Source organism: Lepidothrix coronata, unplaced genomic scaffold (genome assembly GCF_001604755.1).
Source record: "Lepidothrix coronata isolate B3197 unplaced genomic scaffold, Lepidothrix_coronata-1.0 Scaffold281, whole genome shotgun sequence".
In the NCBI taxonomy this organism is placed as follows: domain Eukaryota; kingdom Metazoa; phylum Chordata; class Aves; order Passeriformes; family Pipridae; genus Lepidothrix; species Lepidothrix coronata.
This window is the reverse complement of record NW_016690461.1, coordinates 158,768-177,068: the sequence shown is the minus strand read 5'-3', so window position 1 is coordinate 177,068 and position 18,301 is coordinate 158,768. Positions and strand designations below refer to the sequence as shown.

The window sequence follows — 18,301 nt, the reverse complement described above, 5'->3', positions numbered from 1 at the left end:
CCTCCCTTTCCTCCCGGGGCAGGTTCGCGACTCCCCGGCCCCCTCCTGCCCGCCCGCGCCCCCGGCCCCCCCTTTCCGCTGCCCCCGCGCCCCCATCCCTTCTCCCGCTCTTTTCTCCCCCCGTCCCATCCCCTCCACAGGGATTCCCGCGCCGCAGGAACCGCCGCTGGTGAGCGTTTGCCTTCCAGAGCCTTCCCCGGCCATCCTCCTCCTCTTCCTCGCCCTCCTCAGCTGCCGGGGGTTTTCCCCGGGGGAGGACGGTCCATCCTCAGCCCCTCTGACCTTTCCCTGGCTCTGGGGCAGGAGCAGCCCCGTCCCCTCCTGCCCCCTCCAAACTCCCGCTCTCTGCTGCTTTCTGCGCTCGCTGTTCCCCGTCCCGGGAAGGAGGAGGCTGGGAATTAGGGGTAGAGCTCTCTGGGTAAGTTTGTGGGGTCCCAAAAGCTGCTGGAGCATCCGTGAGCAGGACAGGGTAGCAAAGGCAGCGGGATGAGCTGGAGGGACACGCTCAGGTGGGAATGGCCGGTGCCTGGGGCAGGCGGGGAATCTGCACTGAGAGGTGCCACAGCAGAGGAGAAATCCCAGGAGAGCCCACGAGGCTGGAACACAGAGGATCCGAGATGAGATCCCACCTGGGAACGGAGAGTCTCCGTGTGGGTACAGGTGGAATCTGAAGTGCAGGGATGAAATGGTGGCTGGAGGAGATCCAGATGGGAATCTGACCGCTGTGTGGAGCCTGAGTGTCATCCCTCTGGAGAGGAGCCTTGTCCCTGGCTCAGGAAGAGGGGGGATGGCTGGAACAGGCTCCTGTTGGGTCTCCGAGTCAACAGATGTCTGTCCCTGCCCAAAGAGCAGCAGGACCTTCAGCTGCCTCTGGCAGAGTCAGTGGCTTTTTGTTTTGAGCTTGTCCCTTTGTGCATCCGCCCCTTCACTTCTTAAAAAGTTGGTCTGTGAGGTGACAAGGCAGGTTCAGTCCCTTTCCAGCTGAGCAGCTGCTCTGTGGCTCATCCAGAAGGTGTAAAATGGGAGGTCTGACCGGAATGGTGTTACTTTGGTTGTTTAAGTGCTACCATTTTTCTGCATTTCCCCTCTCCAGAGCCCCTTGCCCTGCCACTCCTGGCTGCCCAACACCTCCTGCTCCCGCCGCTGATGAGGGTGTAAAGGCCAAGCTGACCGGGAGGAGGGACTCTCAAGCAGCTGCTAAGATGGGCATGAGGATCAAGCTGCACAGCACCAACCACCCCAACAACCTGCTGAAGGAACTCAACAAGTGCCGGCTCTCCGAGACCATGTGCGACGTCACCATCCTGGTGGGCTCCCGCTCCTTCGCTGCGCACAAGGCCGTGCTGGCCTGCGCCGCCGGATACTTCCAGAACCTCTTCCTGAACACGGGGCTGGACGCTGCCAGGACCTACGTGGTGGACTTCATCACGCCGGCCAACTTTGAGAAGATCCTGAGCTTCGTGTACACCTCGGAGCTCTTCACAGACCTCATCAACGTGGGCGTCATCTACGAGGTGGCGGAGCGGCTGGGCATGGAGGACCTGCTGCAGGCCTGCCACTCCACCTTCCCCGACCTGGAGAGCTCGGCCATCACCAAGCAGCCCTCCCTGTCTGTGGGGGAAGGCCGGGCAGGGCCGCTGAGCAGCACCTCCTCGGAGCAGAGCCACTCCTTGGGTGACATCCGGAGCAGCACCGAGCACTTCGGCCCCGAGCGGAATTACATCCTGCACGGGGACGTGTCGGGCGGCTACAAGGAGGACGACAGGAATCCCGTGGGTGAAGCCAGCCAGGCTCTTCCCCTGATGCATCCACAGCAGCCTCCCAAGACGGAACAGGGGCCGGATCCGGGGCAGTTCGCTCCGACCGCGGGTCTGGGGGCCCAGCCCGGCGGGAATGTCGCGGCACAGACCACCGGCAGCTCCTGCTCCCAGTACAAGGCCCAGAGCAACGGCGACTACGGAAAGGGCGGCTTCTTCCCCACCGATCCATCCCTGGATGTCTCCATGGGGAGCAACTCCTGCCCCAGCAACAGTGACCACTCCAAAGAGCAGGGATTTGAGCAGATGGATGAGCTGCAGCTGGAGGATCTGGGAGAGGCCGAGCTGCATTTTGAGGATGCTGGAGAAGAGCTGGGCCCTTCCGAGGAGGTGATTGAGCTGAGCGACGACAGCGAGGAGGAACTGGCCTTCGAGAGCGACGGCCGGGACAGCAAGGCCATGCCCTGCCAGGTCTGCAAGAAGGTGCTGGAGCCCAACATCCAGCTGATCCGCCAGCACGCCAGGGACCACGTGGACCTGCTCACCGGGAACTGCAAGGTGTGCGAGACCCACTTCCAGGACCGCAACTCCAGGGTCACTCACGTCCTGTCCCACATCGGCATCTTCCTCTTCTCCTGCGACATGTGCGAGACCAAGTTCTTCACCCAGTGGCAGCTGACGCTGCACCGGCGGGACGGGGTCTTCGACAACAACATCGTCGTCCACCCCAGCGACCCCCTGCCCGGGAAGGTGGCCGTGTTTGGGGGAGGGGGGAGCCCCGAGCTGGCCTGCGCTGCCTGCGGGAAGCCCTTGGCCAAAGATTTCCACACCGTCCGGAACCACCTCCTGGAGCACGTGAACCTGAAGAGCCAGACGTGCGGCGTGTGCGACCAGAGGCACCTGAGCCTCTGCAGCCTGATGTGGCACACCCTGTCCCACCTGGGCATCTCCGTCTTCTCCTGCTCCGTGTGCGCCAACAGCTTTGTGGACCGGCAGCTGCTGGAGAAGCACCTGGCCGTGCACCAGCACGTGGAGGAGGCTCTTTTCCAGTGCCACTTCTGCAGCCAGAGCTTCAAGCTGGAGGCGGCCTATCGGTACCACGTCAGCCAGCACAAGTGCGGCGGGAGCCTGGACATCCGGGCGGGGTTCGGGGAGCGGCTCCAGCCGCAGGGGCTGACCAAGAGGAAGCTGCCCGAGGAGTTCCTGAGCGAGGAGCTGGCGCTGCAGAGCCAGCCGGGGAACAGCAAGTACAGCTGCAAGGTGTGCGGGAAGAGGTTCGCCCACACCAGCGAGTTCAACTACCACCGGCGCATCCACACCGGCGAGAAGCCCTACCAGTGCAAGGTGTGCCACAAGTTCTTCCGCGGGCGCTCCACCATCAAGTGCCACCTGCGGACGCACTCGGGGGCCCTCATGTACCGCTGCACCGTGTGCGGGCACTACAGCTCCACGCTCAACCTCATGAGCAAGCACATAGGGGTGCACAAGGGCAGCCTGCCCCCGGACTTCACCATCGAGCAGACTTTCATGTACATCATCCATTCCAAAGAGGCCGAGAAGAACACGGACAGCTGATGGGGGCGAGGCAGGAGGAGCGAGCGTTTTCATTACGGAGGCTGTGGAAAAAAAAAAAAGAGGTGTCGTTTCTTTTATTTAATGGTCAGGCATCATGGATGGAATTCTCCTTTTTGTTTTTTTGTTTTGGTTTGGTTTTGTTTGTTTGTTTTAATTTTTATTTTTTGTGCCTACTTAGGGCTTTTTTTAGATTGGTGGCGTTGTACAAATTAACAGCACGTGAGGTACATCACTGTTTCAAGGAGTCTGTCGTGTTTACTTAACTCTGGTCCTGTTAGAGGCCATCGAGTTCTGTGTTTTTAGTATTCCTCACTAGTTTTTGAGTCTAGAGTCTATTTTTTTGAGCCTTCTAGCCCACTCAACCAGGCTAACCCTGAGCTTGTCCACAAACTGATGCTGCTAAGATTTTCACACCTGACCTCAGTGGAGAGGGACAGAGCCAGAGCAGGTGCTGGACTCGAAGGAAAGGAACAAAAAGGAAAGAAAAAAGGAAAAAAAAAAAAAAAGACATTCTGGGCATCCCTGGGGTTCTGCTGCTACTGCCAGAAGATGGGCCAAGTGTGTCCTGAGATTGACCATCGCTGGGTCACCAGGGAGAGGAGCAGGAAGCGTGTGAGTGTGCAAATGAGGAGGGGGATTCCCACGTTCCCAGGCCGAGGTTTCCCTGCCGTGTCTGTGACACACTCGCTCCTGCCCTGAGGAGGAGATGGAGCGACACAACCTCCCTGCAGAGCCTGCCTGCGCAGGCACAGGGATCTCCCGGAGGAGCCTCTGGGCTGGAGAGGGAGGGGAAGCAGGTCCGTGTTCCTGGGAGGTCACTGGTGGTGGCCGTGGAGAGCTGCTGGAATCCCCGGCTCGGGGCTGCCGGACGCCCGAGGATGAAGCCGTTGCCTTAACTCCCTGGAAGGTACCTTCGAGGGCCCTTCTCCTGCCACGAAGGGATCCTCCCTGCCACGAAGGGATCCTCCCTGCCACGTCGTGGATCACCACATCCTGGACCTGTCTGGTGGCAAGTGTGCGCTGTTGGAGCGATGTGAGTTTGTTCACAGAGCCGGAGTCGCAGCAGTGGCGGCCACTGGGCACCTCAGCTTGGCCTCTCCGGCCACGTGCCAGGCACTCCTGGGCACAGGGGGCTCACCTGGGCACAGGGGGCTCACCTGGGCACAGGGGGCTCACCTGGGCATGGGGGGGCTCACCTGGGCATGGGGGGCTCTCCCAGCTGCTTGCCAGGGCACTCCTGGACATGCAGGGCTCTCTGGAGTATAGGGAAGCTCTCCTGGGCATGGGGGGGGTCTCCCAGCCGTGTGCCAGCTGCTCCTCAACGTGGGGGGCTCTCCCAGGCACAGGGGTCTCTCCCAGACATGTGTTGGGCGTCCCTTGGCAGGGGGGGCTCTCCCAGCCCCGCGTCGGGCGATCCTGGGGGGTCACTCCTGGCCCCACCAGCGAGCTCAGCCCGTGCTGACAGTGTTTACACCAGGAAGGGTGGGAATTGGCTTTTTCCCATGTTATCCTGCTGCGGGGCAGAGGTGGGGAGGGACAGATAATTCCGAGCTCGGGCTGCCCTTCGGGAACTCATTCTACCTCACAAACAGGAAGCGCTCGGGGCTCTCGGTGGTCACAGGTCGGCTCCTGCGCTTCTGTCAAGTTTTGCTGTTGCTAAACTAAACTAAACTAAACTAAACTAAACTAGTGATTTGCAAACCCCGGAAACTCACCCTGCTGCCCCTTCCCTGGGGAGGGACACCCGGGAAGGGCCGTCCCGTGGCGGGGGCCGGACGCGCGCCCGGAGAGCTCCCCCCGCCCCGCCGTGGCCTTGGGCAGGTCACTTCACCTCTTTGCCTCAGTTTCCTCATCTGTAAAATGAGGGTGGTACCTCCCGTGGTACCGACCTACCTCCGGGAGCGGGGGGTGCCTGGAGCCTACGCTCGGAGGAGGGGAGGCCCCGAAGCGAAGGTCAGCCCTGGGCGGGCCTGGCTGCTGCAGCTCTGGGTTCCCAGCTCCGGTGTCGTGGTCCCGGCTCTGGGGTCGCTGCAGAGCCGTGTTCAGCTGGGTGTGGTTAAGTTTTACGAAAAAAAAGGGATCGTTTTGGGAAAGCTTGGGGCTCTGGGAATCGGGGGGGAGCTGGTGGTGCTTCGCTGGAGGCTCCTCTGAGCTGCTCTTTGGGTTCCAGGGTTTCTCTCATGGAATCACGGGATGGATGAGGCTGGACGGGACCACTGGGGGTCACCCAGTCCCACCCCGTGCTCACACAGGGTCCCCTCGAGCGCAGAACTCCAGGCTGTGTCCGGCTGGGGACAGGGAAAGGGGCAGGGACAGGGATGGACACAACCTGCGCTGCTCTGGAGGTGGCGATGAAGGATGTGAGGGACAGACAAGGCTGGGAGAGCCTTGAGACCCTCCTGGAACGTTCCAGAAGCCGTGGTGAGCTTTGGGAAGGGCCGGGGCGCAGCACCTGCAGCCCCAGATCTCAATAAGCTGTGAAGCAAAAGCCTTTTGTGCACATTAACCAAAAAGAGAAGCTTTTACACTGAAACACTTAACGGGCACAACCGGCCCTCGCTCCCAGCCCTGGGGGGAAAGCAGGAGCCAGCTCTGATCCCTGGAATTTCTCTTTGCCTGTGATGTAATGGATCATTCCCACGTGGAACATCCTGCAGCAGGGGACATGGGGACAGGTCTGGACCCACCACTGCTCCTCAGGTTTCTGGAGGGATCAGAGACCTGAGGGCTCCCTCTGGGAGGGTCCTGGGCCTCCCTGAGCCTGCAGAGCTGTACAGGGATGTCACCCCTGTGATTCCTGTCCCCTTGTCCGGCTGGGAGCTCCAGTTCCACGCTCAGCTCCGTGTTGGGAGTGCCGGGGCGGTCGCTCCGTGCCTGGTTCTGTTCCTGCTCCACCACTGTGGGCAAACCTGCTCCCTCCTGTCCCTGCTCCCCTCGGTGACCGCAGGGACACCCACCTACCTCCCCTGGGCCGGCCTGAGGTGTTTGCCAAGTGCTTTGGGGTCCTGGGGTAGTAGAGGGGGGTGCAGAGGGGAAATGCCGGGTCCTGGGGCCTCCCGGGGAGCTCCGACAGGGAATCCCCTTCCCGGGGCCTGCTCCGAGCCCGTCCCCAACACAAAGTTCATTTTCCCCGTTCCCAACAGATCCAGGTCTCTCATCAGAGTAATGAAGCAGAAGAAAGAACCAGAGTTGAAATTGCTGTCTAACCTTTTCGTTAAGTTAATCGTAGGTACTGACCTCCTGCTATTTAAGTGTTTACTATCTATTTGCTGTAAAGTTTTGTATATTTTGTAAACTTTCCCCCCAAAATCGTAGATGTCTAAAATCGTTGTACATCGGGTTCTTTTCTACTCCATTGTTCAGCACAAAGTGTGGTTTTTATTTAGAATAATAAAAAGGAAAACGTTGACCTCTTGTAGCTGCCTCTTCATAAACCCTGTTCCTCCCCGTGTGCATCCCGGCGTTCCTGCCTCCTCGGGAATGCCTGGGAAGCACGTGAGGCCATCCCAGTATCCTGCTCCCATGCTGTGCTGGGCAGGATTCCTGGTGCAGCTCCAGGGCTCTTCCAGCACTGGGAGTGGCCCAGGGTTGTGCCACGGGTTGTGGCATTCCCGTGGGATGCAGGGATGGGAGGAGGGAGGGCAGAGCTCCCCCCCACCATTAGGGAATCCCAGGGTTTGTGTGCCCGGATGAGCCCCTGGGTGAGTGGTCTGGGGGGTAAAGGAGCCAGAGTGTCCCAGGAATGATGGAGGCTTTGCAGGGAGCCCGAGGGAATCGCTGGGGGCCAGCCTGGGTCACCACCTGGGGCTGGGCAGGGGGTTATTTAAGGCCACTCTGGCCCTGAGATCTATGGACAAAGTTTCAGGTAAATGAAGAGAGTTAAAAGTAAAGTTTAATAGGTCAAATACCAAATTTTACATGTTTTAAGTAACTTGAATATATTGTTGCCCTGGTTTATGTCACACATCAGGTGGTTGGTTGTTGTGTGTTTGCCTTCCATTTCGTCGCTGGAAGTGGCAGGGAATTGGCAAAGGGAAGCCCAGGGAGGATTTGGGGGTGAAGGTGGTGGGGTCCTGCGGGTGCAGACCCCCAAGTTCAGCCTCAGCCTGGGGGAGTAACAGAATTAAGGAAGGGGAACAGCCTGAGCTGCTGCCCTGGACACGGAATTGCTGTGGTGGGGGGACTGGTGCCTTCCCAGTGTTCCTGTGTGAGACACGGACTTGGTTTGTCCCCTCAGTGCTGGTGTCCCTGGGGGACCAAGGAATGTCCCTGCAGAAGGAACCCTGTGGTATTTAGGGATTTACCCCGTTGCAGGACCCCTGGAACTGGCAGAGTCAGTCAGCCCTGTGATAACCCCACATCCGTGTTAACTCCCGGCCCTGAGCTTCTCCCAGAACATCCTGCTCCCACCCTGCTCCCCGTGCTGCCAGCATCCTGCCCCCAGAACTGCTTATGCTCTGCTTTTTTCGCAGCGTGTTTCTCGAGCAGCTCAAGGCCTTTGGTAGATTTATGGGCCCCGGCGCCTGTCGCTCTGTCACCTTCCCCCGCCGAGGGCTCGACCCGCAGCACGTGACTGGGATCAGAGTCCAGAGGAGGATGAACTTTCTCCGGATGCTCCAGTTCCTTGCAGAGCACAAGCCCAGCCCTCTCTCCAGCTCCAAGGATTTCTGCACGTGCCCACGCTCCCACGGGGACTTTGATGGGAGGGGAAGGGCTGCTGGAGCCTTTTGATGTTGAGGAATGCACCCAGTGGCCTTAAATACCTGTAAGGGAGCGCTCCAGAGGAGGCTGGATTGATGGGATGGGAGACCCAAACTGGGAACCCACCCCAGCTCCCGGCCCTGAATCTGGAGCAGCCCTGCCCAGTCAAATCCAGTTTAACCACCACTAATTTGCTGCTGGGTTTGCGGAACTGCTCTCAAGGAGTTGCTGATCTCAAATCCCAGTCGTTCCTCCCCTCGTCCCAGTTCAGGTCTGTGCCCTGCTCAGCCCCCACGGCTGCCTCGCCTTCATCTCTCCAAGATCAGGCTCTGGACGTTTCTGGGGGAGGGGAGGGAGGTTTTTGTTCCAAAGGGTGGTTCCCTCTCTCCTGCTCGGGGTGTCGGTGACAGTCTGGGGGTGCAGAAACACCCGTGGTGGGGCAGATCGTGCACCCCAGCCCTGCAGCTTGGGGGGCACGGGGCTCAAATCCCAGGGGTGGGGTTGTGTTGGACCCCGAGTGGAGCAACTCACTACTTTATTACTGCAAAGGTTTCATTTGGGGAACAGGGAATCTCTCTGATTCTTTCTTTAGCTAAATAGATCTGACACAGCAGCACTGCAGAGGAAAGATGTCTGTAGCTCCTGCACCACCTCCCCTCATGCCTGGCACCCTGTCCTGCCGTGGCAGGCGCCTGGCAAGAGAGGCTGTGCCAAAGCAAAGTGTCTCCTCATCACCAGGAAAACCGATTCCAGTGTCCCCGGGGAGCCGCTGCCGCTGCCACGGGGGGTGGGGGGGTCCGGCCCCCCTTAGTTGGGAGGGTTGTTGTCCTTGGAGATGACTATGGAGTGTTGTGTGGTGGAGGAGGAGTTGCCAGCGCCCTTCGGGCCGCCGTGGTCCTTGGGGATGTACTTGACCACGGCGGAGATGAGTTTGCTGCGGAAGTTCTTGCTCAGGAAGTTGTAGAGGACGGGGTTGACGACGCAGTGGAGCATCGTGAAGCAGTCTATGATGTCGTAGAAGAAGTAGAGGAAGCGGGCGAAGGTGCAGTTGAGGATGATGTGGTTGCCGTCGAGGGTGAGCAGCGTCAGCACGACGTGGAAGGGCAGCCAGCTGATGAGGAAGACCACGATGTAGGCGTAGATGAGCAGGCAGTGCCGCCGGCTCTCCGGCTTGGTGCGCCCGAGGAACCGGGCGGTCAGGACGTTGAAGATGGCGATGACGGGGAAGGGGACCAGGAAGCCGATGGTGGTGGTGGCCAAGCTGACCGCCAGCGCCCACTCGTCGTAGGTCTCGAAGGGGGCCATGAAGAGGCAGATGGGCTCCCCGGTGTTGACCAGCTGCATGTGGACGACCTCCAGGAAGGGGATGGAGGCGGCCAGCACCCAGCTGCAGGCGCAGGCGACGCGGCGCGCGCGGTGCTGGTGCCGGCGCCAGAAGAGGGAGGAGCTGGTCAGGGACACGTAGCGATCCACGCTCAGGCAGGTGAGGAAGAAGATGCTGGCGTACATGTTGGCGAAGTAGAAGTAGTGTGTGAAGCGGCAGAGGAAGCTGCCCCAGAGCCAGGTGTAATCCAGCATCGCCTCCAGCATCCAGATGGGCAGCGAGAGCATCACCCCGAGGTCAGCGATGGCCATGTTGATGATGTAGAGGTTGACCAAGCTCTTGTTGCCCCGTGTCTGCCAGTTGACCCAGATGACAAGGAGGTTCTCCACCAAGCCCACCACGAAGATGACCAGGTAAAGGATGAAAAGGATCACCCGCTTGATGTTCTCGTCCAGGCTGAACTCGCAGTAGGTGTAGGTGTGGTTCAGGAGGTGGAACAGCTCGGACCAGTTGTGGTAGTCCCCGTACTCACTCGGGGCAGTGTGTGTCTCAGTGGGGGCCATGGTCATCTCAGCCATCCTGGCGCTGCAGGGAAAGGGAGAGCACTGAGCTGGAGAGTCTGAACACGCAGAACTCGGTCCTTGCGTGGGGCTCAGACCCTTCTGGGGGGTTTTAACCCCATTTTTAGTCCTATGGTGACTCCCTACATCAACCCTGTAAAGATGCCGTGTCTGCCCAGGTGATCCCCTCACATGTCAGACTAAGTGCCAGCCACAGGCATCAGCCTCATTGGTGGCTGTCCCTGTCCCACAGCCTGGCCCAGGCCACTGAACACCCCGGTGACTGTGCCCCAGACTCCACTCCAGCAGGAAAGGCCCCATCCCCTTCCCGAGCCCTCAGAGCGTGGTCCCTCACTGGCTCTGCCTGTCTGGTGGCTGCGTTGCCGGGAGCCATCGGGACTTCCAAGTAGGTGACAAAATTATAAAGTTAAGGGAAATGCAGTTGACCTCAACATCCTTTGGTGCCTCAAGTGAGAGCTCTGATCCCAGTACAGCTGCATCAGCATGGCAAAGGTGCCACAGAACCCATCCAGCCCTGTACCTAGAAGAGCTCAGGACCAGCCATTCCCTTGGGAAAGCTGGAGGAGCGTGCTGGGCTGCCGGGGTGTTCCTGTGGAACTTGGACCCCGGTGAGCCAGGAGTGCCACAGCCGGGAGTCCCCCACCAGAGCGGCATCCCCGTGGCAGTGGGCTGACACCCACCCACTCCCAAAACCATGGAGAGGCTGGACACGCCTTTCCTGTGGCTCCCTGACCTCCCACCCTCTCCACACTGCACGTCCTGAGAGGCCCATGGGATTGGGGAGAGATAATAGGAGAGAGGACATATGGACAGAAAAAGGGACAGAGGGATGGGAGAGGGGACAGAGGGATGGGAGGGAGCACAGGAGGACAGGAGAAGGGACAGATGGACACGAGGGAGGAGGGACAGCTCTGCTCACCGGCGGCAGAGCGAGGGCTGTGCAGGGGCTGCTCGGGAGCACAGGGATCCTCTCGGCTCAGCGGCTCACGCGCCTCTGGAGAGCAGAGCTCGGGGTGGGCTTGGTGGCTGCTTCCCGGCAGGAAATGACTGTCGTGGTCCAACATCCTGAGACAGCCCAGCGTGGGTGACATTGGACTGGATTTCCAGCCCCAGGGCTCGGCTCCCTTTTGATTTTGCCGCAGGACTGGGCAGGGGCGCGGGGAGGCCCCGGGCAGGTGTCGGTGTGGGAGCCGCGGGTGCCTGGGGGTGTGGGGATGCAGGGGGGTCCCCGAGGCTTCCGGAGGGTCCCCTCCACAATCCCCCTGCTGGGCTCGGGGGCTGGATCCTGCCTGGATCCTGCTGTAGGGAAAATGCATCCTCTGGGATGGACTTTTCCAGGCCAGGTCCTGCCCCGGCACTGGGACTCCTGCAAGGGTGGGTTGTGGGACAGGTGCCAACAGCTGTCCCTGATGCCACCACGATGCCCAGGTGAGCTCGGGGTTTCATTTGGGGGAAAAAAGGCTGAAAGCTGAACTCTCTGCCCAGGCAGCGCTGCCGCAGCAGCCGATGGCAGATGGATGTCACCACAGAAGCACCTCTGGCCGGGCAGCAATTAATCATGGAGCTGTGATTGCCCTGCTGTCTGGCAGGGGAAGGGAGGGGGCTCGAGCCTTGCCCTGGTGCTGGGGAGGGGGCTGATAGGCAGAAAATTTTGCATCGAGCTGCAAGTCCTGTGAAACAATTGCAGGAAATCTCCTTTTTCGAGTGCAGACAAGACTTTGGGATCAACAATTGGCTCGGAAGGAAGGCACGGCCGGAGTGGGGAAGCACGAGGGCACTGATAAGTCGGGTCTCACAACAACAAGCCCAGCCTGGTGACCCCGTGTGCAGGTACCAGCCCTGGCAGGACCCAGGGTCCAGGTTCCAAACAGGCACTTGGCAGCTTCGTGCTCACCCTGGGCACATTTTGGCTCGGCTGGGTCCACCGGGGTGAGGAGGAGCTGCTCTGCCAGGGAGGGGCTGGGGGTCTTTGCCCCCCACCCAAGGGGAAAGGGATGCTGTGCTGGTTCTATTTAAGAGGTCAGGGAATTTCCACACAGAACTGTGGGATTGAGAAGGACCAGGATGTTGCCGGAGGGATGTGAGCACAGGTGTCCCAGGGCAGGTGCAGAGGCTGCAGTGTCACCTCCCAGGAGCTCATTGCACTGATCCAGGCCCTGGGGACACCTGGAACGTGACGTGTGGGGGCTGCTGGGGATGTCGTGCTGCTTTGCCAAGCTGAAGAAAGCGTTCTGGAGAAGCTTCCTCAGCACTGCTCTAGTGCTGCAGTCAAGTGCCCAACCTCAGGGACCTGCCCCCCAGCTACTGATCACTAATCTGCCCTTAATTAGCAGGATGAGTGAGCAGGGATCACCACCCACACGCCCAGGGGATGGATAAACACCCTGCCTTTCCCAGCACGTTCCCTGCCAGCTGACCCGGGACATCCCTGAGTACCCGGCTGCTCCAGGCACAGGCAGGAGCCGGGGTCCTGCCACGGGAGGGGTCACCCAGCACCGCGGCCAGGGGGCCGTCGGACACCTCGGAGGCACCACGAGCACCCCCAGCGTTGCACCAGCTTTATTGAGCACGATGCCGGGGGCACGGGGAGAGCGGGCACCGTGCCCGTGTCCCGCCCCGCTGGCCGTCCTCAGGGGCTCCCGCGGGCCGGGGTGGGCATGAGGAGGCCCAGGAGGGTGTCGACCAGCCAGGCCGGGCAGTAGCTGAGCGGCAGGAAGAGGAGCCGGGCGTCCCAGCCGGCGGCGTAGCGGCTGCGGGGGCAGCGGGACAGCAGCGCGTGGGTCATGGCGCCGGTGACGGGGGACAGGCGGGAGCTGGTCAGGCGGTGCACGAGGACGATGCTCTTGGACACTGCGGGGGCAGAGCGGGGTCAGCCCGGTGGTGAGGGGGTCACCGGGGGCGACGGTGCCGCGTGGGGACGGACTCACGTCTGTCTGGGTACCGGTGGCCGTAGGCTGCCCGGGCCTCTGCCGGGAGCCGCTCCCAGAGGCGCGTGAAGTCCTTGGTCAGCAGCGCGGGGTCGATCATCGCCGTCTGGAAGCCGCCGGGTTCGATGATGGAGACCTGCACCCCGAAAGGACGCATCTCCCGCCTGCCCGAGGGGGGGACGTGAGCCAGAGCTGCTGTCCCGAGCTGGGCAAGGGCTGGGGGAGAGAGGGGGAGCCCATGACCCCCCACCACGCACCCCGTCATAAACACAGAGGAGCCTCGTCCTCGCTCAAGAGTCCTCTGAAACCCTTCACCTCATTGCAAAACTGCGGCTCCAGCCGTGCCCGTGTTCCCACCCCGTGGCCTGGTCAGGGTTTCACAAGGTCTGTGGGAGCCACACAAAACCCCGTGTGGGGGCAGCGAGGCAGAGCAGAGGCTGCTGGACGAGCACAGGGGAGCGCTGGGGGCCACCAATGCCGTACCTGAGGCTGTCGGAGAAGGCCTCCACGCCGAACTTGGAGATGCAGTACCCGCCGCCAAAACAGGAGACGCGGCCCATCACACTGGCCACGTTGACCACGCGGCCCCGCGCCCGCCGCACCAGCGGCAGGAGGCTCAGGGTCACCTCCACCAGCCCCACCAGGTTGACATCCAGCACCTTCACGAAGTCGTCCTTGGTCAGCCACTCGTTGGGGGCAGTGGGGCTCCCAATCCCTGCATTGTTCACCAGCCCCCAGAGCCCTGCAGAGGGGACGGGATGAGCTGGGGCTGCTCCACGGCCCCACGCCCAGACCCGGCTGTGCCAGAGCAGGCGGGAGGGGGCTGCTTGGGTGACTGCGGGGGTGACAGTGGGGGTGACAGCGGGGTGTCTGCCCCAGCCTACCTCGGTCACCCACGCGCTCCCGCACCCAGGCGCTGGCGGCGGCGATGCTCTGGCTGGAGGTGACGTCCAGCAGGACGGTCTGGAGCCGCGGCGAGGTGGCCGCCCGCAGCCGCGCCGCCCCGGCCTCGGTCAGGCAGGCGGCCAGGACCCGCAGCCCGCGCCCGTCCAGCTGCCGCGCCAGCAGGTTCCCGAAGCCGCTGTCGCAGCCCGTGATCAGCACGTGCTTCTCCCGGAGCCCCGGCACCGTCTGCCGCTCCCGGTGCCAGCGCCGCAGCAGGAGCAGCCCCGCCAGCACCGCCGCCACGCACAGCCACATCCTCGGCCGGCACCGCTCGGTGACAGCCCGGGCCGGCAGCACTCGGGCCATTTATACAGAGCTGGGATTGCGGCAGAACCTGGGGCGAAGTTTGCCTTCCTGGTTTGCAATCCCCAGCTCTGCCTTGCACCACTCCCTGTCCCTGGGGCTCTGCTGTGCCCTTAGCAGGTGAATGCCGCTGCCCCCCAGAGCTGGGTTTGGTTCCACCCTCCACCACCAACCTTGGACCCTTCCCTCTCGCCCGGCTTTGGAGGGGGACGGTGTCCCCAGCCACGGCAGTGGAGTGGGGCAGCCCCCACTGAGCGGCTCTGCAGGAGGAGGAGGAGGAGGAGGAAGTGGTGGAGAAGGAGGAAGATGCTATTAGAGGCTTCCCAGCCCTGTGCCCAGAGGCAAATCTGCCCAGGTTAGAACAAGCGTGGGTTTGATTTGTGTGTGTGAGTCCCTGGAGTGCCACTTTGGACAAGTCCAGCTGTGGCTCCCCCAGTGGGGTTGAGACCCTGTGTGGAGCAGCACTTGGGGGAACAGCCAGAGCCCCCAGGAGCCCCCACGACACAGCCTCAGTGCCACAGCCTGAGGGTGACATCACACTGTGCCAGGAGGGTAATGGGGGGGTCTTTATTCAGGACAAAGCCATCTCTGGGCAGGGAACAAACTCGGGGACCTCAGCGTGGCCTCGGGCGATGTTGGATCTCACCTTGCGCCGCCAGATCCCCCCGCACGTCACCAGGCCCTGGCTCAGGCATCGCAGTGCCTCAGCCTGGCATCCCCGCCTTAGGCTTTTCCTGCGGATTTGGGGTAGAACAAGGTGAACACGACGTCCGTGAGGGCCGAGGGCAGGTAGCTGAGGGGGATGTAGAGCAGCTTGGCGTCCCAGCCGGCGGAGTAGCGGGCGCGGGGGTGGAGGCTGGTCAGTGCGTGCTCCATGCAGTTCGTGACCAGAGACAGGTCGGAGTTGTAGCTCTTCTGCATTATCTTCATTGATGCCACAACTGCAGAGGCAGAAAATGCCACTGAGACCCTGAAGCCAAGCAGCTTGGTGGGGTGTCGGGCTGGTGGGACCCCCGTGGGACCCCCCTGATTCCAGGGATGTGCCTCGTGTCAGGAGAGAAACGGCATCACTCAGCCTTTGGGAGAGGTACTTACGCTGCTTCAAGTAACTCTCCCCATAACTTGTTTTGATTTCCTCTGGAAGCTTCTCCCAGGTAGAAAGAAAATTCCTCTCCAGGTTCTCGACGTTGGTGATCATTGTGTTGAAGTAGCCTGGCTCGATCACACTGACCTTCACCCCGAAGCTGCGCATCTCAAGCCTGGAAGGGACCAAGTGCCATGGGACACGGGATCAGCACTGGGATGGGACACGGGATCAGCACTGGGATGTGCCCATGGCTGCCTCTCCCATGAGATTTACAGCAGCCTCGTGCCAGAGGAGCAGAGCAAGACCATCCAGCTGGACCCCGTGCCTGAGCACGTGGCTGAGGCAGCGTGTGAGCAAACATGTGCCACATCTGGATGGACTTGTCTGGGGACAAAGCAAAGGTCAGGACTGCAGGGCTGTGTCCCAACCGATCCTGGATGGGGGCAGGATCTGATAGGGAGGCTCCGTGCCAGGACAGGTGCCGTTCACGCTTCAGCAGCAGCTACAACCCATCGACCCGTGCTCGGCTGTGGTGCCGCGACGATGGGGACTGAGAGCTGTGCCAGGCAAAGTCCAGAAAAACAAATTGGGAAATCAGGATGGTGCCACGCCAGACTCACCTGAGGCTGTCGGAGAAGGCCTCCACGCCGAACTTGGAGACGCAGTACCCGCCGCCGAAAAAGGAGACGCGGCCCATCACACTGGCCACGTTGACCACGCGGCCCCGCGCCCGCCGCACCAGCGGCAGGAGGCTCAGGGTCACCTCCACCAGCCCCACCAGGTTGACATCCAGCACCTTCACGAAGTCGTCCTTGGTCAGCCACTCGTTCGGGGCAGCGGGGCTCCCAATCCCTGCATTGTTCACCAGCCCCCAGAGCCCTGCAGAGGGGACGGGATGAGCTGGGGCTGCTCCACGGCCCCACGCCCAGACCCGGCTGTGCCAGAGCAGGCGGGAGGGGGCTGCTTGGGTGACAGTGGGGGTGACAGTGGGGGTGACAGCGGGGTGTCTGCCCCAGCCTACCTCGGTCACCCACGCGCTCCCGCACCCAGGCGCTGGCGGCGGCGATGCTCTGGCTGGAGGTGACGTCCAGCAGGACGGTCTGGAGCCGCGGCGAGGTGGCCGCCCGCAGCCGCGCCGCCCCGGCCTCGGTCAGGCAGGCGGCCAGGACCCGCAGCCCGCGCCCGTCCAGCTGCCGCGCCAGCAGGTTCCCGAAGCCGCTGTCGCAGCCCGTGATCAGCACGTGCTTCTCCCGGAGCCCCGGCACCGTCTGCCGCTCCCGGTGCCAGCGCCGCAGCAGGAGCAGCCCCGCCAGCACCGCCGCCACGCACAGCCACATCCTCGGCACCGGCACCGGGACTGGGAAAGGAATCGACCTTGGCCCTGCCCGCGCGCCGCTGTTAATGATTAATTAGCGGAGCCCCGGGCAACCATCGGGGAAGGGCCGCGGGACCTCCCGGCAGAAACGGGGGCGGCTCCGCCCCGTCCGTCTCCATCCTCTGGCCCGGGGCTCGTCCCGGTGCTGCCGCCTGGAGCTCGCCGTGCTGCGGGCTCTGCCCCGGGCTGTGTCCCGGTCCCGGGGCTCTGCTGCGGCCGCTGCTGCGGGGAATCGTTAACGGGACCGGGGCAGCGCCCGGGGGCTCCCGCACCGCTGCGCTGCCGCCCCGGGAGCCCCCCGGGCACCGGGGCACCCCCGGACCCCGGGACACCCCCGGACCCCGGGACACCCCCGGGACACCCGTCCTGGCCCCCAGCCGGAGCCGGCACATCCCCGGGACATCTCCGGACCCGGGGTCACCCCGGTCACCCCCGGGCTTCACCGCGCCGCGATCGCCCCGGAGCATCCCCGGGACTCCTCCGGTGCCTTGTCCCGCCCCGGCCCCGCGGCAGGACTACATCTCCCGGCGGCCCCCGGGCCCGGCCCCGCCGCTCCGTTCCCGCCATGGCGCCGTTCGAACCGGCGGCGCTGCCCGAGCTGCTCCCGGTCTTCTACCGGCGGCTCTTCCCGCACGGCCCCTACGGCCGCTGGCTCGGCTACGGCGGCGGTACCGGGCGGGGGCACCGACACGGGATGGGGGGCATCGATACGGGATTGGGGGCACCGATACTGGGTGGGGGGCATCGATACTGGACGGGGGGCATCGATAAGGGATGGGGGGCATCGATACTGTGGTGAGGGCATTGTCACTCCCCCCGACCCTTCCATGCCCCCGCAGTGGTGAAGAACTACTTCCAGCTGCGGGAATTCTCCTTCACGCTGCGGGACGACGTGTACGTGCGGTTCCAGTCCTTCAGCAGCCCCCAGGAGCTGGAGCGGGAGCTGCAGAAGATCAACCCCTACAAGATCGACATCGGGGCCGTCTACTCCCACCGGGTGAGTGAGTCCCGGGCACCGTGCTCGGGGGTCCGTGGCAGTCCCTGATTCACTGAGCCCGTCCTGTCCCTCCCGCAGCCCAACCAGCACAACACGGTGCACTTGGGGGCCTTCCAGCCGCAGGAGAAGGAGCTGGTCTTCGACATCGACATGACGGACTACGACGACGTCCGGACGTGCTGCAGGTTCCCGGGGGGGAATTCTGGGCCGGGAGGAGGATCTGGGGGTGTGGGGCGGCCACCTGACCCACCACACTCTGCCCTCAGCTCGGCCGATATCTGCTCCAAGTGCTGGACGCTGATGACCATCGCCGTCCGCGTCATCGACCGCGCACTCACGGGTGAGGGTCTGGGGGGCACCTGCGGACCCCTGTGCACGTCTGGGGGGGACACGTGGACCCCTCTGCACACGCAGACCACGCTCTGCCCCACAGCGATGCCCAGACCTTGAAGAAGAGCCGGGGCAGAACTCTGGCGGGGTTGGGGGACATGCCGGTGCCCGGTGGGTTTGTGGCACCGCCAGCTTTGGGTGGTCACCACAGTCCATCCCGATGTGCCCCCAAACCCGTCTGTGCCCCCTGCAGAGGACCTGGGCATGAGGCATCGCCTGTGGGTGTACTCGGGCCGGAGGGGTGTCCACTGCTGGGTGTGTGACGATGCGGTGAGGAAATGGTCCCCAGCGCTGCGGGCGGCCACCGTGGAGTACCTGACCCTGGTGAAGGTGGGTGTG

The 18,301-nt window shown here is 62.6% G+C and overlaps 5 protein-coding genes across 6 annotated transcripts in view; 2 read left to right on the top strand and 3 right to left on the bottom strand.

Moving 5' to 3' along the window:
* The first annotated feature begins 328 nt into the window (after window positions 1-328).
* ZBTB39 (zinc finger and BTB domain containing 39) lies at window positions 329-4,460 on the top strand. Its single transcript, XM_017836596.1, has 2 exons — window positions 329-418; window positions 1,094-4,460. Exon 2 carries the CDS (start codon window positions 1,203-1,205, stop codon window positions 3,330-3,332), a length of 2,130 nt encoding a protein of 709 aa, XP_017692085.1. The 5' UTR covers window positions 329-418; window positions 1,094-1,202; the 3' UTR covers window positions 3,333-4,460.
* Window positions 4,461-7,206: 2,746 nt separating this feature from the next.
* GPR182 (G protein-coupled receptor 182) lies at window positions 7,207-11,026 on the bottom strand. Of its 2 annotated transcripts, none has more exons than XM_017836671.1 (2): window positions 10,858-11,026; window positions 7,207-9,942 (listed from the first exon to the last, which is right to left on the bottom strand). In XM_017836671.1, exon 2 carries the CDS (start codon window positions 9,933-9,935, stop codon window positions 8,841-8,843), a length of 1,095 nt encoding a protein of 364 aa, XP_017692160.1. In that variant the 5' UTR covers window positions 9,936-9,942; window positions 10,858-11,026; the 3' UTR covers window positions 7,207-8,840. The 2 variants fall into 2 exon arrangements, with proteins under 2 accessions (XP_017692160.1, XP_017692159.1); XM_017836670.1 differs by having other exon boundaries at window positions 7,207-9,946; window positions 10,887-11,026.
* Window positions 11,027-12,514: 1,488 nt separating this feature from the next.
* Window positions 12,515-14,502, bottom strand: LOC108508121 (retinol dehydrogenase 16-like). Its single transcript, XM_017836672.1, has 4 exons — window positions 13,750-14,502; window positions 13,349-13,607; window positions 12,866-13,029; window positions 12,515-12,788 (listed from the first exon to the last, which is right to left on the bottom strand). Exons 1-4 carry the CDS (start codon window positions 14,114-14,116, stop codon window positions 12,568-12,570), a joined length of 1,011 nt encoding a protein of 336 aa, XP_017692161.1. The 5' UTR covers window positions 14,117-14,502; the 3' UTR covers window positions 12,515-12,567.
* A 174-nt stretch (window positions 14,503-14,676) lies between these two features.
* Window positions 14,677-16,579, bottom strand: LOC108508122 (retinol dehydrogenase 16-like). Its single transcript, XM_017836673.1, has 4 exons — window positions 16,222-16,579; window positions 15,821-16,079; window positions 15,209-15,372; window positions 14,677-15,054 (listed from the first exon to the last, which is right to left on the bottom strand). The coding sequence occupies exons 1-4, from the start codon at window positions 16,535-16,537 to the stop codon at window positions 14,837-14,839; spliced, it is 957 nt and encodes a 318-aa protein (XP_017692162.1). The 5' UTR covers window positions 16,538-16,579; the 3' UTR covers window positions 14,677-14,836.
* Window positions 16,580-17,113: 534 nt separating this feature from the next.
* The window catches only part of PRIM1 (primase (DNA) subunit 1), a 7,585-nt gene continuing 6,397 nt past the window's right edge, over window positions 17,114-18,301 (top strand). The window contains exons 1-5 of the mRNA XM_017836674.1: window positions 17,114-17,243; window positions 17,415-17,572; window positions 17,651-17,757; window positions 17,839-17,912; window positions 18,156-18,292. Coding sequence (XP_017692163.1) covers window positions 17,141-17,243; window positions 17,415-17,572; window positions 17,651-17,757; window positions 17,839-17,912; window positions 18,156-18,292 — 579 coding nt within the window. The 5' untranslated portion in view covers window positions 17,114-17,140. The remainder of the gene's footprint in view (window positions 17,244-17,414; window positions 17,573-17,650; window positions 17,758-17,838; window positions 17,913-18,155; window positions 18,293-18,301) is intronic.